This window comes from Nansenia antarctica (assembly GCF_963989245.1).
Source record: "Nansenia antarctica genome assembly, chromosome: 16".
Classification (NCBI taxonomy): Eukaryota; Metazoa; Chordata; class Actinopteri; order Argentiniformes; family Microstomatidae; genus Nansenia; species Nansenia antarctica.
In genome coordinates, this window is record NC_137686.1 from 1,160,830 (window position 1) to 1,181,424 (window position 20,595).

At 43.0% G+C, this 20,595-nt stretch overlaps 1 protein-coding gene across 1 annotated transcript; it reads left to right on the forward strand.

Annotated features, from left to right (window-relative positions):
* Window positions 1-392: 392 nt before the first annotated feature.
* On the forward strand, window positions 393-19,898 carry cdk5 (cyclin dependent kinase 5). Its single transcript, XM_080546652.1, has 12 exons — window positions 393-478; window positions 2,505-2,593; window positions 2,724-2,791; window positions 3,549-3,609; window positions 3,765-3,821; window positions 4,859-4,954; window positions 10,314-10,388; window positions 10,622-10,718; window positions 13,845-13,914; window positions 14,039-14,099; window positions 14,278-14,358; window positions 18,269-19,898. The coding sequence occupies exons 1-12, from the start codon at window positions 442-444 to the stop codon at window positions 18,353-18,355; spliced, it is 879 nt and encodes a 292-aa protein (XP_080402778.1). The 5' UTR covers window positions 393-441; the 3' UTR covers window positions 18,356-19,898.
* The last annotated feature ends 697 nt before the right edge of the window (window positions 19,899-20,595 follow it).

The window sequence follows — 20,595 nt, forward strand, 5'->3', positions numbered from 1 at the left end:
AAGATACACCAGATACAATAAATCCATTCAGGATTGTACACAAACTCTTTGTAATTCAGTTGGACCTTTGATGACTTTATGGATACATGTTCACAGGGATTCTTGAGGAGGACACATTGTAACTATTGACAGTGTTGGGATATCAAGCAGATAGTTGCTCAAAGAAGATGTAGTTGGATGATCGCTAACATTCTTTTCTGAGAGCAGTGGGCGGGGCCTGCATGTTGCAGTGGGCGGGGCCTGCATGTTGCACTTCACCATTTGGCCTGTTTCCATTCTGGTCGTTCCAGCAGCTAGCAGGTATAGATAGGTAGCTAGCAGCTAGCAGGTATAGATAGGTAGCTAGCAGCTAGCAGGTATCACAACACTGTCCCCAGGCCTCGGGGCTTCATCTCTCTCTACCGTTAGCTAGCTTACAGGCTAGCCTCGCACTGACCGAACATGCAGAAGTATGAGAAGCTTGAGAAGATAGGAGAAGGTGAGTGAGCCTGTCGAACCAGACACTCTATGTCTGTTAGCACACAGCTAGCTGCGGCTCCTAGCTAACTCCTGGGTTGAGTTGGTTAGCTGCATGTAGCTAGCTGCGTTTATTCTGGAGCTATGGTGTCTTTTTCACACTACAAGTCAATGACTTTATCGCTGTTTGGTCCTCGTGTTTCATTACAGAAGCTTCTCTTTACTAAACTGGCGAGCAGCGACCTGACGTCCCGCTAGCGCGTAGCTACAGCCAGGCTACCTGCGTAGCTACAGCCAGGCTACCTGCTTAGCTACAGCCAGGCTACCTGCTTAGCCACAGCCAGGCTACCTGCTTAGCTACAGCCAGGCTACCTGCTTAGCTACAGCCAGGCTACCTGCTTAGCTACAGCCAGGCTAGCTGCTTAGCTACAGCCAGGCTACCTGCTTAGCTACAGCCAGGCTACCTGCTTAGCTACAGCCAGGCTACCTGCTTAGCTACAGCCAGGCTACCTGCTTAGCTACAGCCAGGCTACCTGCTTAGCCACAGCCAGGCTACCTGCTTAGCCACAGCCAGGCTACCTGCTTAGCCACAGCCAGGCTACCTGCTTAGCTAGCAACATTTAACATTTACCTAACCTGTCACCTAACTAATACTACCTAACCTGTCACTGTCACCTAACTAATACTACCTAACCTGTCACTGTCACCTAACTAATACTACCTAACCTGTCATCTAACTAATACTACCTGACCTGTCACTGTCACCTAACTAATACTACCTAACCTGTCACTGTCACCTAACTAATACTACCTAACCTGTCACTGTCACCTAACTAATACTACCTAACCTGTCACTCACCTAACTAATACTACCTGACCTGTCACTGTCACCTAACTAATACTAGCTAACCTGTCACTGTCACCTAACTAATACTACCTAACCTGTCACTGTCACCTAACTAATACTACCTAACCTGTCACTGTCACCTAACTAATACTACCTAACCTGTCACTGTCACCTAACTAATACTACCTAACCTGTCACTCACCTAACTAATACTACCTGACCTGTCACTGTCACCTAACGAATACTACCTAACCTGTCACTCACCTAACTAATACTACCTAACCTGTCACTGTCATCTAACGAATACTACCTAACCTGTCACTCACCTAACTAATACTACCTAACCTGTCACTGTCACCTAACTAATACTACCTAACCTGTCACTCACCTAACTAATACTACCTGACCTGTCACTGTCACCTAACTAATACTACCTAACCTGTCACTGTCACCTAACTAATACTACCTAACCTGTCACTGTCACCTAACTAATACTACCTGACCTGTCACTGTCACCTAACTAATACTACCTAACCTGTCACTGTCACCTAACTAATACTACCTAACCTGTCACTGTCACCTAACTAATACTACCTAACCTGTCACTCACCTAACTAATACTACCTAACCTGTCACTGTCACCTAACTAATACTACCTAACCTGTCACTGTCACCTAACTAATACTACCTAACCTGTCACTGTCATCTAACTAATACTACCTAACCTGTCACTGTCACCTAACTAATACTACCTAACCTGTCACTGTCATCTAACTAATACTACCTAACCTGTCACTCACCTAACTAATACTACCTAACCTGTCACTGTCACCTAACTAATACTAGCTAACCTGTCACTGTCACCTAACTAATACTACCTAACCTGTCACTGTCACCTAACTAATACTACCTAACCTGTCACTGTCACCTAACTAATACTAGCTAACCTGTCACTGTCACCTAACCAGTACTACCTAACCTGTCACTGTCACCTAACTAATACTAGCTAACCTGTCACTGCCACCTAACTAATACTAGCTAACCTGTCACTGTCACCTAACTAATACTACCTAACCTGTCACTGTCATCTAACTAATACTACCTAACCTGTCACTGTCACCTAACTAATACTACCTAACCTGTCACTGTCACCTAACCAGTACTACCTAAGCTGACCATACTGTGTTTTTTTTTTCTGCAGGTACATATGGAACTGTTTTTAAAGCTAAAAACAGAGAAACTCATGAAATTGTAGCTTTGAAAAGAGTGAGATTGGATGATGACGACGAGGTATGACCTGTTCAGACATACTAATTGAATTACCTTTTACTAATAGCATTATCAGGCATTAGCAGCATTAGGACAGAAATCCAGCATTACGTCTCCTCTTGTCATATCTGATTCTTGCATGCTTGTTTAGGGTGTTCCTAGCTCTGCCCTGCGAGAGATTTGCCTTCTGAAAGAACTGAAGCATAAGAACATTGTCAGGTAGGTCTGCTATGACATCCCTCTCTCCCTCTCCCTCCCTCCCTCTCTCTCTCTCTCTCTCCCCATAAGAACATTGTCAGGTAGGTCTGCTATGACATTCCTCTCTCCCTCTCCCTCCCTCCCTCTCTCTCTCTCTCTCTCTCTCCCCATAAGAACATTGTCAGGTAGGTCTGCTATGACATCCCTCTCTCCCTCTCCCTCCCTCTCTCTCTCTCTCTCTCTCTCTCTCTCTCTCTCCCCATAAGAACATCGTCAGGTAGGTCTGCTATGACATCCCTCTCTCCCTCTCCCTCTCTCTCTCTCTCTCCCCATAAGAACATTGTCAGGTAGGTCTGCTATGACATCCTCTCTCCCTCTCCCTCCCTCCCTCTCTCTCTCTCTCTCCCCATAAGAACATTGTCAGGTAGGTCTGCTATGACATTCCTCTCTCCCTCTCCCTCCCTCCCTCCCTCTCTCTCTCTCTCTCCCCATAAGAACATTGTCAGGTAGGTCTGCTATGACATTCCTCTCTCCCTCTCCCTCCCTCCCTCTCTCTCTCTCTCTCCCCATAAGAACATTGTCAGGTAGGTCTGCTATGACATTCCTCTCTCCCTCTCCCTCCCTCCCTCTCTCTCTCTCTCTCTCCCCATAAGAACATTGTCCGGTAGGTCTGCTATGACATCTCACCACTGCACGCATGTGCCTGTCTCAGTACTGAAAAGTGTACCATTTGTATGTTTGAATACAAGCTACACTATTATCTATCTATTATCCCTAGGTTGCATGATGTTCTGCACAGCGACAAGAAGTTAACACTGGTCTTTGAATATTGTGATCAGGTGAGAGACATGCTCAGATATGCAGATGCAATTCAATCTGGATTGAATATGGCTCTGCAATTCCACAACCGCTTACCCCTTTTGATTGACATACAATACGTTACAATTGATAAGGAATGTGTTTTGAGGGTGACTTGTGATTCTTATCACCATAGGATTTGAAGAAATATTTTGACAGCTGCAATGGAGATTTAGATCCTGAAACTGTCAAGGTGAGTCGTAAGTATTGGAAGAAATGCAGGCCATGCTCTTCCAAGGCTCTGAAAAACATTTTGAGGGATGGCATAGCTCCAAAGAATACCTACAGTCATGTGAAAAATATAGGACACCCCATTAAAACCTTTGTCTTTTTCAACATATTGAAAGATAGGGACATTTGATCTTCATTTTCATTTGAGCACAAGAACCTCATACCAACTGGTTTGGGGCTGCTTTGCTGCAGCAGGGCCTGGCCAGCTCACCATCATCCACTATACTTTATTACATCATTATCATAATATCATCATATTATATATGCTTGAGGAAAATGTGAGACCATCTGTCCAAAACTGTAAGCTGAAGCGGATGTGGACCATGCAACATGACTGTAAGCTGAAGCGGATGTGGACCATGCAACATGACTGTAAGCTGAAGCGGATGTGGACCATGCAACATGACTGTAAGCTGAAGCGGATGTGGACCATGCAACATGACTGAACCCAAACCAGGAAACCAAGGAATGGTTCAAAATAAATAAATGGAGAGTTCTGGAATGGCTAAGACAGAGCCCGGATCTTAATCCTATTGAGATGATGTGGGGTGATTTTGAAACGGGCTGTGCATGCAAAACACTCCACTACCAAACATCACACTGAAATAATTCTGCATGGAGGAGTGGGGAAAAACTGGTAGACAGTACTAGGAAACGTCTAATTGAGGTTATTTCAGCCAAAGGGGTTAATACCAGCTATTAGGGCATAGGGTGTCCTCATTTCTTCCTCAGTAGGAATTGGTACCTTTTGTTAATTTTGTTAAATAAATGATAACAATGTTAACATTTCATTGTTTTTTGGTTCAATTACATCACCTTTATCTATAGATATTGTGTGAAGAAGATCAAATATTGATCTGTCCATATTTCTTAAAAAAGAACGACATTTTTCATGGTGTGTCCTTATTTATTTATTTTTGTTTCATTAATAATGATTTGATATGACGTTTTCTGTCTTTTTGTATGTCTGTGCTGTATTTCCACCCCCTTTACCTGCAGTCGTTCATGTACCAGCTGCTGAAGGGGCTCGCCTTCTGCCACAGTCGAAATGTGCTCCACAGAGACCTGAAGCCACAGAACCTCCTCATCAACAGAGTGAGTGGGATGTCTCCTTATGTTAGGATAGTTCCACAAGCTCACGGAGGATCCACAGGGCTGTCTGCGTCTTAACCCAAATGACAGAAATGGCCATTTCTCAGTTAGTGAGCAAATAATTTACATCTGCATACGACTCCACCGTGGCATGTACACGTGTTGTTGATTTAAGTCTCCCTAAACTGGGATTGATAGGTGTCGAGTGAGGTAAGGGATAAATAATAGTTTGCGGTTATAGGAAAGATAACGGCGTGGAGATGTAAAACGACCCGAGGTTTAGCCGAGGGACATTCACCTCTGTCAAGTTGATTATTTTCCTTACCCTAAACCAGGGGTCGGCAATTAGGTTTGGCCTCGGTCCAAATTTTTTTTGAGCCACTAGATGGCGGGCCCGAACATAATCAAAGGCTAATTTAAGTAATTGATTGTTTAAAAATGTGACACGTTCTAATGCTTTGACTTTTCTTTCGACTGTACACATCGCTAGTCAACTAACACAGCTTGTTTTGTGAACCTGCTAACAATGTAAAGTAGTGTTCTAGTTAACTAGGTAGCAGTCCAATCCATTATGTTGCAGTATTTTGGCTTGATTAGCGAGTTTGTGTTGTGATTCTCAACAACGTTGAAACGTAGTTTCACACTTTTCCATATTTTTGAATAATAAATGTGTGGACTGACGATGTAGCGTAGCCTAACTTATTCTAATAATTATGTAACATAGTTTCATTCTGATAATTATTCCCCCCTCCTCCCAGACAAGGTCACATTATTATTATTGGATTGGTTGTTTGCGTGCCGGGTGAAGTTAGCCAAACATTTAACCTGCTAGCAAGAGAAACATAATGTCACTCTCCAAAGGTCTAAAGAGGAAAGTTGACGGTGGAAACAGGGCATTTAAAGAGGAATGGACAGCGAACTATACGTTCATCCTACCTGGTTTCATCAATGCAAAGCCGTTGTGAGAGACATTTTCCGTGCTCACAATGTTCCCTTTCTATACGCGAGTCGTCCTTTTCGTCAATGAATGCGATAAAGACGCACGAGAGGAATCGATGGATGCATAAAAACCTTGAGAACTGCCTGTGGATTAAAGTGACGTCAATATCACCAGATATCAAGCAAATACTGACCGATGGGAGATGCTTTTTGTTTGCGCCGATTTTGTTTTCAATGTTTTTCAGAAAATTAAACAGAATTTGCGTTGTTACTGTTCATATGTGTGTTGCAGTCACATATACGTAAACATTACGTTTGAATGGCTTACTGAGCTCGTGTTATTTTGTTCAAACCACACACGGTATGTCGGCTATTTCAGCACCGTGACGCGTTGTCCACCTGCTTATGAGGGGTTCAGCGTCAGTGCGCTTCGGTGCACCTTGCTGCCTGATTGTCTGTCCCTGTGTCATTCACTCTCAACATGGATAAAAGTACAATAAGCATTATTCAGGTGGAGTTCGATTCTCTATTCGGACATTATAGGCGCTATATGTGGGACTGTCGGTCCGATATTATTATAAAAAAAAAATATGAAAAAGTGGATTCTCAAAATAATCTGCTGGGCCAAATATTATTGGTGACGGGCCAGCAATGGCCCACGGGCCGCCTATTGCCGACCCCTGCCCTAAACCAATGTGGAGATGCAGCACTAGTAAAGCTAACTTCAGTTAGTGTGCCTGTCAACACTTTAAATTCAGTTCATAGCCAGCCAGCTAGCTACTGTCGAAATGATTGCAAGATTGTGTCCATTACTGCCAAGCACAAGCCACACTGTGCGACACAGATTGTGTCACGTTCCCTTTCTGTCCTGGTTGGTGTCGCTGTGCTATATACAGTTCAGGTCTGTGTGGTTGCCCTGAGTCATGTGGATAACCTGTAAACGCCACTGGGCCCTGCTTCAATATCAGGTGTGGTAGGGGGGGGTTTGCTGCCACACCACTGGGCCCTGCTTCAATATCACAGGGATTTAAGTTCTCCGTCGCTACGACGGATTTCCGTCAATTTATTCCAAGTTGCGACGGATTTATTCCAAGTTGCGATGGATTTTACCAGGTGTAATATGATTTGTAGAGGCATACAATCTATTTTGATGTCGGTATTAGGTATATAAATGATATATAATAGCCTATAGGCCTTTATTGGCTACAACTATGCGACAGTAACTTGCGCATAACACATTTATTTACAGTAGCCTATTGATGATGTTTGCCATAGCCAGTCTTATCCGTTATGCTGTGGCTGAGACTGATCGGGATTAATGTGATTTAAAAATATAGTATACGATCACTTGGTCTTTTGTCCTTTCTGTTTGTCCGTAGCTGTTTTCCATTCCCATAATTCCTGTTTAGTCAAGTCTAGTGTAACGCATAGTGTTACCTAGCTCATTTGTCTAGCAGAGTCGAACACAGCCTACAAAAATGTCCAGTGCTCAAAGAAAATACGAAAGCGGGGCCCACCTGCTATATAAGACATTGCCGCTCGTCTTTAATGGCTTAACTGCTATTTATTTTGATTTATTTTTTGCAGGCCTCTAGTTTTTGGTGAAATGATCATGTGCGTTCACGCGGAAAATCGCTCGCGCACTTTGTGCGCAGAAAGTCACCGCCCCGCACCAGCCCTGATTCTTTTCCGCTTTACACTGCGTTCCAAATTATTATGCAAATGATATTTTTCTCAGATTTTCCTAAATAGTCGATGCAAATGACAATCAGTATAATTTTCAAGTCATCAACCGTTAGAGTATAATTCAAATTTTATTGAACAAACCTCCCAATGATAACAGTATTTTTTTTTTAAATAAAAAACTCAAAATGCACTGTTCCAAATTATTATGCACAACAGAGTTTCAAAACCTTTTATAGGTTGTAAAGAACTAAAAATGGTAATTTGATGAATTTAGGGTTAGGAGGTCATATTAGGAGGTCATATTTACTGAAATCAAAAGCTATTTCAAACAAAAACATCTTAACAGGTCAAGTTACATGTTAACATAGGACCCCTTCTTTGATATCACCTTCACAATTCTTGCATCCATTGAACTTGTGAGTTTTTGGACAGTTTCTGCTTGAATTTCTTTGCAGGATGCCAGAATAGCTTCCCAGAGCTGCTGTTTTGATGTGAACTGCCTCCCACCCTCATATATATTTTGCTTGAGGATGCTCCAAAGGTTCTCAATAGGGTTGAGGTCAGGGGAAGATGGGGGCCACACCATGAGTTTCTCTCCTTTTATGCCTATAGCAGCCAATGACACAGAGGTATTCTTTGCAGCATGACATGGTGCATTGTCATGCATGAAGATGATTTTGCTACGGAAGGCACGGTTCTTCTTTTTGTACCACGGAAGAAAGTGGTCAGTCAGAAACTCTACATACTTTGCCGAGGTCATTTTCACACCTTCAGGGACCTTAAAAGAGCCTACCAGCTCTCTCCCCATGATTCCGGCCCAAAACATGACTCCGCCACCTCCTTGCTGACGTCGCAGCCTTGTTGGGACATGGTGGCCATTAGGGGTGGGCATCAATGATCGATGATCGAATAATTGATCGATAAGGTCTTGGTCGATCACAACATATTTTGATCGATAATCATTAATAATTTTTTTTTTTTTTGAATAATAATAATGGAAATTAGTTTGTCCACGTGTCACCAGATTGCGTTCGTCTCTCACCCCTGAACATGTTAACATGATCATCTTTCTGAACAAGAACCAGTAGGCCTGCTGCCTACAGTCTCTCGCTGGAGTTTACATTTAAGTTAAGCTGGACGCTCTTAAGGACACTAACGTTTTCAGTCATCCTCCTATTTGTGAGTAACTGTTTTTTTTACTGCTCCTATGGTGAGTTACTTATTTTCTATATTTTTATTTATAACGTAAAATGTGTTTTTAAGTTAAACAATTTAGGCTACTCACTGCCTTGTTTAAGAGGATTGTTATCTGACTGTAGTGTCTAGTTTGGATGTGAATGAATGAATGTGTGCAATAGCAACACAAATAAAAAAAAATCCCCAAGGAAAACATGCTTGTTATTTCTGCCCTATTTTTTTGTCCCGATTTTTTTTTTGATTTAAAAATAAATAAATATATACAAAAAAAGCTTATTGATTAATCGATAATTGATCGTTAATTCGTTACGATTATCGGAAAAAAAAATGGTGATCGTTTGCCCAGCCCTAGTGGCCATCCACCAACCATCCACTACTCCATCCATCTGGACCATCCAGGGTTGCACGGCACTCATCAGTAAACAAGACTGTTTGGAAATTAGTCTTCATGTATTTCTGAGCCCACTGTCATGCTGCAAAGAATACCTCTGTGTCATTGGCTGCTATAGGCATAAAAGGAGAGAAACTCATGGTGTGGCCCCCATCTTCCCCTGACCTCAACCCTATTGAGAACCTTTGGAGCATCCTCAAGCAAAATATATATGAGGGTGGGAGGCAGTTCACATCAAAACAGCAGCTCTGGGAGGCTATTCTGGCATCCTGCAAAGAAATTCAAGCAGAAACTGTCCAAAAACTCACAAGTTCAATGGATGCAAGAATTGTGAAGGTGATATCAAAGAAGGGGTCCTATGTTAACATGTAACTTGACCTGTAAAGATGTTTTTGTTTGAAATAGCTTTTGATTTCAGTAAATATGACCTCCTAATATGACCCCCTAACCCTAAATTCATTAAATTACCATTTTTAGTTCTTTACAACCTATAAAAGGTTTTGAAACTCTGTTGTGCATAATAATTTGGAACAGTGCATTTTGAGTTTTTTATTTTAAAAAAATAATACTGTCATCATTGGGAGGTTTGTTCAATACAATTTGAATTATACTCTAACGGTTGATGACTTGAAAATTATACTGATTGTCATTTGCATCGACTATTTAGGAAAATCTGAGAAAAATATCATTTGCATAATAATTTGGAACGCAGTGTAATCCCTGAGATGTGGTAGGCAGGGTTCCCACGGGTCCTTGAAATCCTTGAAAGTTTGTGAATTTGAGAAAAAGAAATCAAGGTCTTAAAAGTTTTTGAAAATAGACATGGGTCATTGAAAGTGCTTGAATTCCCCCTCTTAAAAAATGTTTTACTACTTTGCTCGTCAACTAATTCTGTCTCAAACTATGCCATGTTGGGTCCTTGAATTTGAGGGAATTGCGTCTTGAAAGTCCTTAAAAGGTGCTTGAATTTGATGTTTCAGAAGGTATGGGGAGGTCTGTTGCCACCCCGCTGCGCAATCACGCCTAACAACTCCCTTACTTGTGACAATACTGAAGATAAATCATGGCCTCTCTGGCATTTTTGCTTAAATAACGACGATGTATCAAATTGGTGATAATCCCAACACTGATATGATGTGTTCCATGTAGAACGGTGAACTGAAGCTTGCTGACTTTGGCTTGGCTCGAGCTTTTGGAATTCCAGTAAGGTGTTACTCAGCAGAGGTGAGATATTGAAATCTTGAGATGTTAAAAGGTGTTTGCCTCATAATTCATTGTATATTACTGTTATGCCGTGTACTGTGAAATTGATTAACCTTAAGATATGAGCAAAAGAGATGAGCTCATTGAACACTAACCAAGGATGTGTGGTGAATGACTGGTGACAGTCCAAATCTGTCTGCCTGCGTACTCTTTGAATGATTGTTTGCATTGGTGTGCTGTGGCTCTGTGTCTAGGTGGTGACGTTGTGGTACAGGCCTCCTGATGTGCTCTTTGGTGCTAAACTCTACTCTACCTCCATAGACATGTGGTCTGCTGGATGCATTTTTGCTGGTATGTGGAATGTCCATTTTTAATATACAATGATGACACATTGCACAGCAACTTCCTCCAATGGGATGAATGTAAATTATGTACTGACCTGTTTTGTCCCTAATTCTCTATCTTGTATGTGGGTATTAACTATTTTAACATCCTGGGATGGATCACTGTTTTGACTTAAGTTTGTTTTATATCTGTGTTTTTTTATGTGCACATCTGGGTTATTTCTGGTTATTTTTGCTACTTCCTGCAGCTTCCTGGCTAAACTCTGAAATATAGTGGAAAAAAACTGGCCTTGTGGAGGTCTTCATGTGACATTCATGTCAACACTACCACTTTACAGGAGAGTAAGCGCACTCCTGCCAAAATCTCCTTGCAGTTTTCAAAACAAAGTGTTTACCCCCAAATATGTCACTCAGGGTCAAATCCTCAAACTAGCGACACCTAGCTTTTGATCTACAGAGGCATTCAGAAGCGTCATGTCGTAAGGTGATATGGACAACAATTTTGAGGTAAATATAATAAAAGTGTCCCTTAAATGGGCAACAACTGCAAATTTGGGAAAAGTCTATGCCTTAAACTGTTGTGGCAACCGCTAGGATCGCCCCGGGGAAATGACGCACCCAATCAGAGAAGGACACAGAGACCAGGGTATAGTTTAGCCCCTCTGGCTGTATTTAGATCGCTGATAAGTCCAACTGAGGTCTTTCCTTGCCTGGAGAGCGGTACGAGGGGATAGTCCAACCACGGGTCTTCTTCTCCGTCTGGAGGGTACACCAGGGTGCGAGGGACTCAGGCGTTCCTGGTCTGACAGCAGCAGTGTCTCAGAGGGACCTAGGCGTTCCTGGGCTGACAGCAGCAGTGTCTCAGAGGGACCCAGGCGTTCCTGGTCTGGGCTGACAGCAGAGGGAGTCTCCTGTCGGGGGCCGTGCGGCCAGCCACACCCGGCGCTTCACTAGGGAGACGGAGCAGAACACTTGAGATTAGAACGCCAATTCACTATTGCCGGTATCCAGGCGCTCACCCTTGTCGCTACTCGCCCGGCACCCCACACTCTCCCTTCTGGCGGTCAGCCCCGCCCCTTTTCTGTGCTTCCTCCGCGAGGCACAGGTGTGCTGAGTGGGGCTGATTAGCCCGTGGTGCGCTTCCCGCGGCCGTCCGCCTGATTGCCTAACGTGGGGAAGCTGCACGCAGGGGGACTATCTCCCCACTATGACGCTGCCCTGTGGCCTCTGTCCGTGGTGCTAGAGGTGGCTGTTCCCCAGGCGGTGACGAGGGGTCGCCACACTATCTGACTCTGTGGAGGACTGTCAACATGCACCTCGCTCACTCAGGGAGAGCGGAGCCAGAGGAAAACAAGAGCAACGTCCCACGGTTATGCTCCGCTCCCTTCTCCCTAGATACAAAGTTGTGGAATACAACAAATCTCAGGAAAAAAAGGAACGTCCTGTCACAGCCAAACTGACTGTGTTCGGGGAAGCCCAATCGATGGCATATACCGTATTTTCCGGACTATAAGTCGCTCCGGAGTATAAGTCGCATCAGTCAAAAAATGCGACATTAAGAGGAAAAAAACATATATAAGTCATACTGGACTATAAGTTGCATTTATTTAGAAATATATTTCACAAAATCCAAGACCAAGAACAGACATTTAATCTGGAAAGGCAAGTTTATTCAACTACACAATAGCACACAGAACAACAGGCTGAATAGAAGTCTGGTATGTTAACATAACACATTAACAGTTATTCAGCTACATAATAGCATAAAGAACATACCTGGGAGGCTGAATAGGCTAAATGAACATAACAAGCCAGCGAGTCCAACAAGCAAGTTACCAGTAAGCAAGTTCACCAAGCTACCGTTTGCTTAGCTTCAACAAGCTTATGTTTTAGATAACTTCTTCAGGGGTATAGGAGCAGCATATAGTTGTCACAAGCCCAGAGCGGCCCAGAGCGCCCTCTGTCGGCTGTAGACGGTAATGTTTACTCCTTGGTTCATGTCAGTCAGTATGAAATTATATATATATATATATTGACATATAAGTCGCACCTGACTATAAGTCGCAGGACCAGCGCGACTTATAGTCCGGAAAATACGGTACATACATTATAATATTGGGCGCAGGTTCACATTTGTCCGTTTTCTGATCGCTTTACTTGAAGAACAAAAACGGGGGTATGCCATATAACAACGTAGCCCCGTCTGTACTAGGATTTGACAAAACTTGTGACGACGACAACTGGGACATGCAAGCGGGATTATTGGGATTCAACAAACCCAAAAGGCCATTTTCGTTGTGCCATCCATTCTATATCGCCGTGCTCCCTGTAAGCTGTGGCCAGCGGAGCGATGGAAAGTAGTGACACGTTAAGATAATGAATCATGCAGGCTGATGCACCTTACGTATGTAGCTAGCTGACAATGTTTTTGTTAGTTGTGCTGAAGTCCGATGTATCTGATGTGTATGCATTACAGTTCCTACATTCACTGTGTTTCCCAAAGAACATGTCTGTTTTGAATGGCTTATGAAGAATTCCCTGCGTGGTCCTTTGATTGGCAGAGAACTCAGAAAAGGTCCAATTATGAACCCACTACTCAACATCATCCCATAAAGTGCATGGGGGTGGGGGGGCCTGGGGGCGTAACCTTGTTTTCGCTCTATCTCCGCTGACCCTGAATGAGGCTGGTATGTGAGGTCCATCTGAGAGGTTAAGGCACACAGACAAATGTCCCAAATATGCAGTTGTTCCCCCTATTAAGCACAAAAACACATCACAAAAAAGGAGTTTGTGCAACATCTGACAACATAAAATCGCTATTATTGTCTGGTTAGAGCATGGCATTTATAAAATGATGCCTCTGTGCTTTTTAGAGTATGAAGCTGCTTGCTGAAGCTGCCCTGCCCCTGTTAGCTGCCACCGTATCGCCAAGCTGAGCCCAGCTGGCTGCTGGACATGGCTAAATAACCCAGATACGCAAACAACAACTATGCAACTCAACTCGATAACAGCATAGATGGATACACATTGTTTTAAGAAGTATTGAACCATTCCTTTCAAGTTGAAACAAGAGTTAAAATGTTTCCGGTAAACAGGGAATGCCACTGACTAAAAGTCTTGTCTTTTCATTTAGAGCTGGCAAACGCTGGGAGACCTCTTTTCCCAGGAAATGACGTTGACGACCAGTTGAAGAGGATCTTCAGATATCCTTTGATATATGTGTAGATATCAGCTGACAAGGCTATGTCTACTTGTAATGCGGTATTCTGTAATGTGATGTTAATAGCCGTAATTAGTGGTGAATGTCTTTCCTTAAAGCATTGACACATTGTTGGGTACGCCAACTGAAGAACAGTGGCAGACGATGACAAAACTCCCAGATTACAAGGTAAACCCCCTCAGGTTGTCATTTGGAGTTGTTGAGCCATACATTTTATGTTTTCTAATCCCTGTTTGAAAAAGTGAGGGGGAAATGACACTTCCAGAGTTAGTCTGAGATGGTAGAGACCTTCTCTGAGCTGCTGTTGGTTGACATCCTGTACCCCTCATGTTCTTCCCTCTTGCAGCCATACCCCATGTATCCAGCCACCACCTCACTGGTGAATGTTGTCCCAAAACTAAGTAGCACAGGACGGGATCTGCTGCAGGTCGGTACTGGCTCCGCATGACACACAGTCATTGGTTCACAATGCGTCAGCATCCATGCCGCAACTTGAAAATGTACAGGAACATAGTAGTAGTAGTTAGGGTTGGAAGCTTTTGGGCAAATTCCCGAAACTTTTCCATTGGAAGTTATGGCCGGGAATTTTGCTTAAATTCAGGACACACATGAGGTACTTCTAGGTCTTGTGGTTAAACTATCCCCAATTCAATGGAATTGCAATGCACTACTCTGTAATGTACAGCTGATTCCCAAAATCTGGCACACTAATGACATGCTATTGAGCCCACACTACTACACTGTCTGAGCTAAGCACTACGTGCTTTCTGCTAGGTTAGGGTTAGGATGGGTTAGGGTTAGGATGGGTCAGGGTTAGGATGGATCACTGTCTGAGCTAAGCACTACATGCTTTCTGCTAGGTCAGGGTTAGGATGGATCACTGTCTGAGCTAAGCACTACATGCTTTCTGCTAGGTCAGGGTTAGGATGGATCACTGTCTGAGCTAAGCACTACATGCTTTCTGCTAGGTTAGGGTTAGGATGGATCACTGTCTGAGCTAAGCACTACACGCTTTCTGCTAGGTCAGGGTTAGGATGGATCACTGTCTGAGCTAAGCACTACATGCTTTCTGCTAGGTTAGGGTTAGGATGGATCACTGTCTGAGCTAAGCACTACGTGCTTTCTGGTAGGTTAGGGTTAGGATGGATCACTGTCTGAGCTAAGCACTACATGCTTTCTGCTAGGTTAGGGTTAGGATGGATCACTGTCTGAGCTAAGCACTACGTGCTTTCTGGTAGGTTAGGGTTAGGATGGATCACTGTCTGAGCTAAGCACTACATGCTTTCTGCTAGGTTAGGGTTAGGATGGATCACTGTCTGAGCTAAGCACTACATGCTTTCTGCTAGGTTAGGGTTAGGATGGATCACTGTCTGAGCTAAGCACTACGTGCTTTCTGCTAGGTTAGGGTTAGGATGGATCACTGTCTGAGCTAAGCACTACATGCTTTCTGCTAGGTTAGGGTTAGGATGGATCACTGTCTGAGCTAAGCACTACACGCTTTCTGCTAGGTCAGGGTTAGGATGGATCACTGTCTGAGCTAAGCACTACATGCTGTCTGCTAGGTTAGGGTTAGGATGGATCACTGTCTGAGCTAAGCACTACGTGCTTTCTGGTAGGTTAGGGTTAGGATGGATCACTGTCTGAGCTAAGCACTACGTGCTTTCTGGTAGGTTAGGGTTAGGATGGATCACTGTCTGAGCTAAGCACTACATGCTTTCTGCTAGGTTAGGGTTAGGATGGATCACTGTCTGAGCTAAGCACTACACGCTTTCTGCTAGGTCAGGGTTAGGATGGATCACTGTCTGAGCTAAGCACTACATGCTGTCTGCTAGGTTAGGGTTAGGATGGATCACTGTCTGAGCTAAGCACTACACGCTTTCTGCTAGGTTAGGGTTAGGATGGATCACTGTCTGAGCTAAGCACTACGTGCTTTCTGCTAGGTCAGGGTTAGGATGGATCACTGTCTGAGCTAAGCACTACATGCTTTCTGCTAGGTCAGGGTTAGGATGGATCACTGTCTGAGCTAAGCACTACATGCTTTCTGGTAGGTTAGGGTTAGGATGGATCACTGTCTGAGCTAAGCACTACATGCTTTCTGCTAGGTTAGGGTTAGGATGGATCACTGTCTGAGCTAAGCACTACATGCTTTCTGCTAGGTCAGGGTTAGGATGGATCACTACTACACTGTCTGAGCTAAGCACTACATGCTTTCTGCTAGGTTAGGGTTAGGATGGATCACTGTCTGAGCTAAGCACTACGTGCTTTCTGGTAGGTCAGGGTTAGGATGGATCACTGTCTGAGCTAAGCACTACGTGCTTTCTGCTAGGTTAGGGTTAGGATGGATCACTGTCTGAGCTAAGCACTACATGCTTTCTGCTAGGTTAGGGTTAGGATGGATCACTGTCTGAGCTAAGCACTACGTGCTTTCTGCTAGGTTAGGGTTAGGATGGATCACTGTCTGAGCTAAGCACTACATGCTTTCTGCTAGGTTAGGGTTGGGATGGATCACTGTCTGAGCTAAGCACTACATGCTTTCTGCTAGGTTAGGGTTAGGATGGATCACTGTCTGAGCTAAGCACTACATGCTTTCTGCTAGGTTAGGGTTAGGATGGATCACTGTCTGAGCTAAGCACTACATGCTTTCTGCTAGGTCAGGGTTAGGATGGATCACTGTCTGAGCTAAGCACTACATGCTTTCTGGTAGGTTAGGGTTAGGATGGATCACTGTCTGAGCTAAGCACTACATGCTTTCTGGTAGGTTAGGGTTAGGATGGATCACTGTCTGAGCTAAGCACTACATGCTTTCTGCTAGGTTAGGGTTAGGATGGATCACTGTCTGAGCTAAGCACTACATGCTTTCTGGTAGGTTAGGGTTAGGATGGATCACTGTCTGAGCTAAGCACTACATGCTTTCTGGTAGGTTAGGGTTAGGATGGATCACTGTCTGAGCTAAGCACTACATGCTTTCTGCTAGGTTAGGGTTAGGATGGATCACTGTCTGAGCTAAGCACTACATGCTTTCTGCTAGGTTAGGGTTAGGATGGATCACTGTCTGAGCTAAGCACTACATGCTTTCTGCTAGGTTAGGGTTAGGATGGATCACTGTCTGAGCTAAGCACTACATGCTTTCTGGTAGGTTAGGGTTAGGATGGATCACTGTCTGAGCTAAGCACTACATGCTTTCTGGTAGGTTAGGGTTAGGATGGATCACTGTCTGAGCTAAGCACTACATGCTTTCTGGTAGGTTAGGGTTAGGATGGATCACTGTCTGAGCTAAGCACTACATGCTTTCTGGTAGGTTAGGGTTAGGATGGATCACTGTCTGAGCTAAGCACTACATGCTTTCTGCTAGGTTAGGGTTAGGATGGATCACTGTCTGAGCTAAGCACTACATGCTTTCTGGTAGGTTAGGGTTAGGATGGATCACTGTCTGAGCTAAGCACTACATGCTTTCTGGTAGGTTAGGGTTAGGATGGATCACTGTCTGAGCTAAGCACTACATGCTTTCTGCTAGGTTAGGGTTAGGATGGATCATTACTACACTGTCTGAGCTAAGCACTACGTGCTTTCTGCTAGGTTAGGGTTAGGATGGATCATTACTACACTGTCTGAGCTAAGCACTACGTGCTTTCTGGTAGGTTAGGGTTAGGATGGATCACTGTCTGAGCTAAGCACTACATGCTTTCTGGTAGGTTAGGGTTAGGATGGATCATTACTACACTGTCTGAGCTAAGCACTACGTGCTTTCTGCTAGGTTAGGGTTAGGATGGATCATTACTACACTGTCTGAGCTAAGCACTACGTGCTTTCTGGTAGGTTAGGGTTAGGATGGATCATTGGGGATCATTCACTACATGCTTTCTGGTAGGTTAGGGTTAGGATGGATCATTGTCTGAGCTAAGCACTACGTGCTTTCTGGTAGGTTAGGGTTAGGATGGATCATTGTCTGAGCTAAGCACTACGTGCTTTCTGGTAGGTTAGGGTTAGGATGGATCATTGGGGATCATTCAATATTCCCTTTCTTTTGTTTAAGTGAAATCATCCCATGTGAAGAGTGAAGTCACTCATTTAATTATAGTTCAATTCATAACAACAACAACAATTATATTGGAAGGATTTCAATTTTTTTCATTTGCATCCCTATTAGTAGTGTTTTCCTCACTTGTAGCAAGTGCAGTTAGCTCTGGACTTGCTACGTAGAGGACATGTGATTTTCTGTGTGTGCCTGTGTACACTTGCATCTACTGTAAGCAGGCAGCTTTGCCTGGAAGCTTTGCTTGTGGAATGTTGCCTTTCTAACACATCAGTGATTCAAATCCTATGTATTTTTCTCTCAGAATCTGTTGAAGTGTAACCCTGTCCAGAGGATCTCTGCAGAGGAGGCCTTGCAGCACCCCTACTTTGCAGATTTCTGCCCACCCTAGATGCCAAAATATCACTCAACTGAACCTCAGCCATCGGAATCAATCCTCTTTTCACTCCATCTTGTCAACAGGAGTCTGTCCCCAACCAGGCTCATCCAGCACCTGTTTTACAGAGACCTCCCTCCATCCTGTCGTGCCTCCTTATGGAACTAAGTGTTTGTGGCTCTGCGAGATTTTCCGTTCTGTTTGCAAAACCTGTCTGTCTGCTCATTTGTCTTTGTTTGGTACTTCTTCTTTTAACGCACTGATATGGACACATGACATGTAGCGATGAACAAATCTGGACCCGGAGAAGCAGTTCAAACTTGAGCCATTATCTGCAGAATCAGAGCAGAGCAGTTTGGACAACTGAAGTAGCATGCTGCATACTGGCAACAAAAAACTATGCTGTTCTGATACTTTGATGTGCTACTGCTGTACATGTTTATATTTCATGAATAGATCATAAGGTTTTCGACAGACAGACATGCAGTTCATTCTTCATCATAACAATGTTATACTTACTTTAATAGGAGATTGTGAAAATAAAGTGGGGAAACATATTTATATTTATCAGTTACTTCTCAGGCTTTTTTTTTTTTTTTTTTGCTGTTCCTGTTTGTGCACTTTGTAAATGGCAGTTGCTTTTTGAATGGTGTAGATCCAGCTATATCAAGTAGGTTGAACACTTAGAGCTGGGGTATTGTCAAGGAAGGGGCCAACAGATGTTTGTCATGAACATTGGACCATATGTACTTGAGTCATTGCTTAACTTTATACATTTATTTGTTCTTATTCTTTTACATTTTATTTGACTTTTTAATCATCTTCTATCATTGACCCTAAGTCTTACAGCTTTTTTGATTGTGTGAGAGGGGAAAATCCAATGATCCCTGATCTTACCGCATAATGATTGTTTTTACAGCACTCCGACTTCATTTCATTTTGGCAAACGGCTAGCAAATTTTGCTGTGTTGTTTTTACCCTAGTCAGATAGTGATTAGTTATCCCTGGTAATGCCAAAATGGAGTTGCTGTCCTAGAACGAATCAACCAACCCCAATTGTTATCATCGATAGGGAAAAGATATATGTTCATTTTGTTGTAAGATGACAAGAAAAATAGAATGCATGTATTTATTGATAATTGAATGTCTGCTTACTTGTGCATATTAAAAATACATTATTTTTCCCCCCACACTTTTCCTGAGGTACAGAGGCATTCCTTTGAATAATGAAATATGACATAGATCCATGGCATTTTTAAGGCTATGTATATAGTATGCATAATGCTTTGAATGTTTGCTTTTGAAGTTATGATTTAAAAATTAAACCATAGGAGCATCAATTCATCACAGTATTTCATTATCTCATTGTAAAAGGCAAGCAATTTCTTTGCTTATTTTTGACAGACTGCTGTAGATTAGTTTAAAGATGACATGACTTTCATTTCATTTTGAATGAGAAGTGGACTTTGCACTTTCCTATTATCCTTTTTGTTTGATTAGTAGGACTTGGGTCAAGTATTTAGACTTTTGCTGTCAGTGGTCTGTGTACATTTCACAGCATTTCACAACACAATGGTTCAATATTCAATAAAATGGTAAAAAAATATATAATATGCTGTTGTCTGAAAATGATTTATGTTGTGCCCATACTTATTATGTTGCTGTTATACTGTTAGATGTAGATTCATTGTTTTTACATCCTTACTTTTAGCAGTTCATATATTTGCCTTTTACCCAGTCTTGCTACATAAGTATCATGAGACATACGGTAGGTATCCTGTTGTTAAGGAATCACAAGTTATATCCTGTTGTTAAGGAATCACAAGTTATACTGCAGGCATAATGGTGACAAGACATTGAATGAATTTCAGTAGTTCATAGATCTAGAGCTCGAGCTTGACAGGTGAAAGCACATACCTGGGGGCAGTTCTGTTAGCTTCCTCTCCTTCAATAACGTCATATTTTAGAGATCCTAAAGAGATTTTGCGCACACGCACTTGTGCACACAACAGCTAATGTCTGAAATGTATTTATTTGTTTATTTAAAAGGGACAATGGACAGTCATTGACTCTCCCTGAATTAGCTGGGTAACTAAATTGCATCAGCAGTCCCGCATTGTACTACCGCTACTACTCTGCCAAAATGGTGGCGTTAAGGACCATTACTCAGATTTTCGGGTTGCGTGACGTCAACTCGCCGGGCTCATATAGCTCATATTTCATAAAGCTCATATTTCATATAGCTCATATTTCAT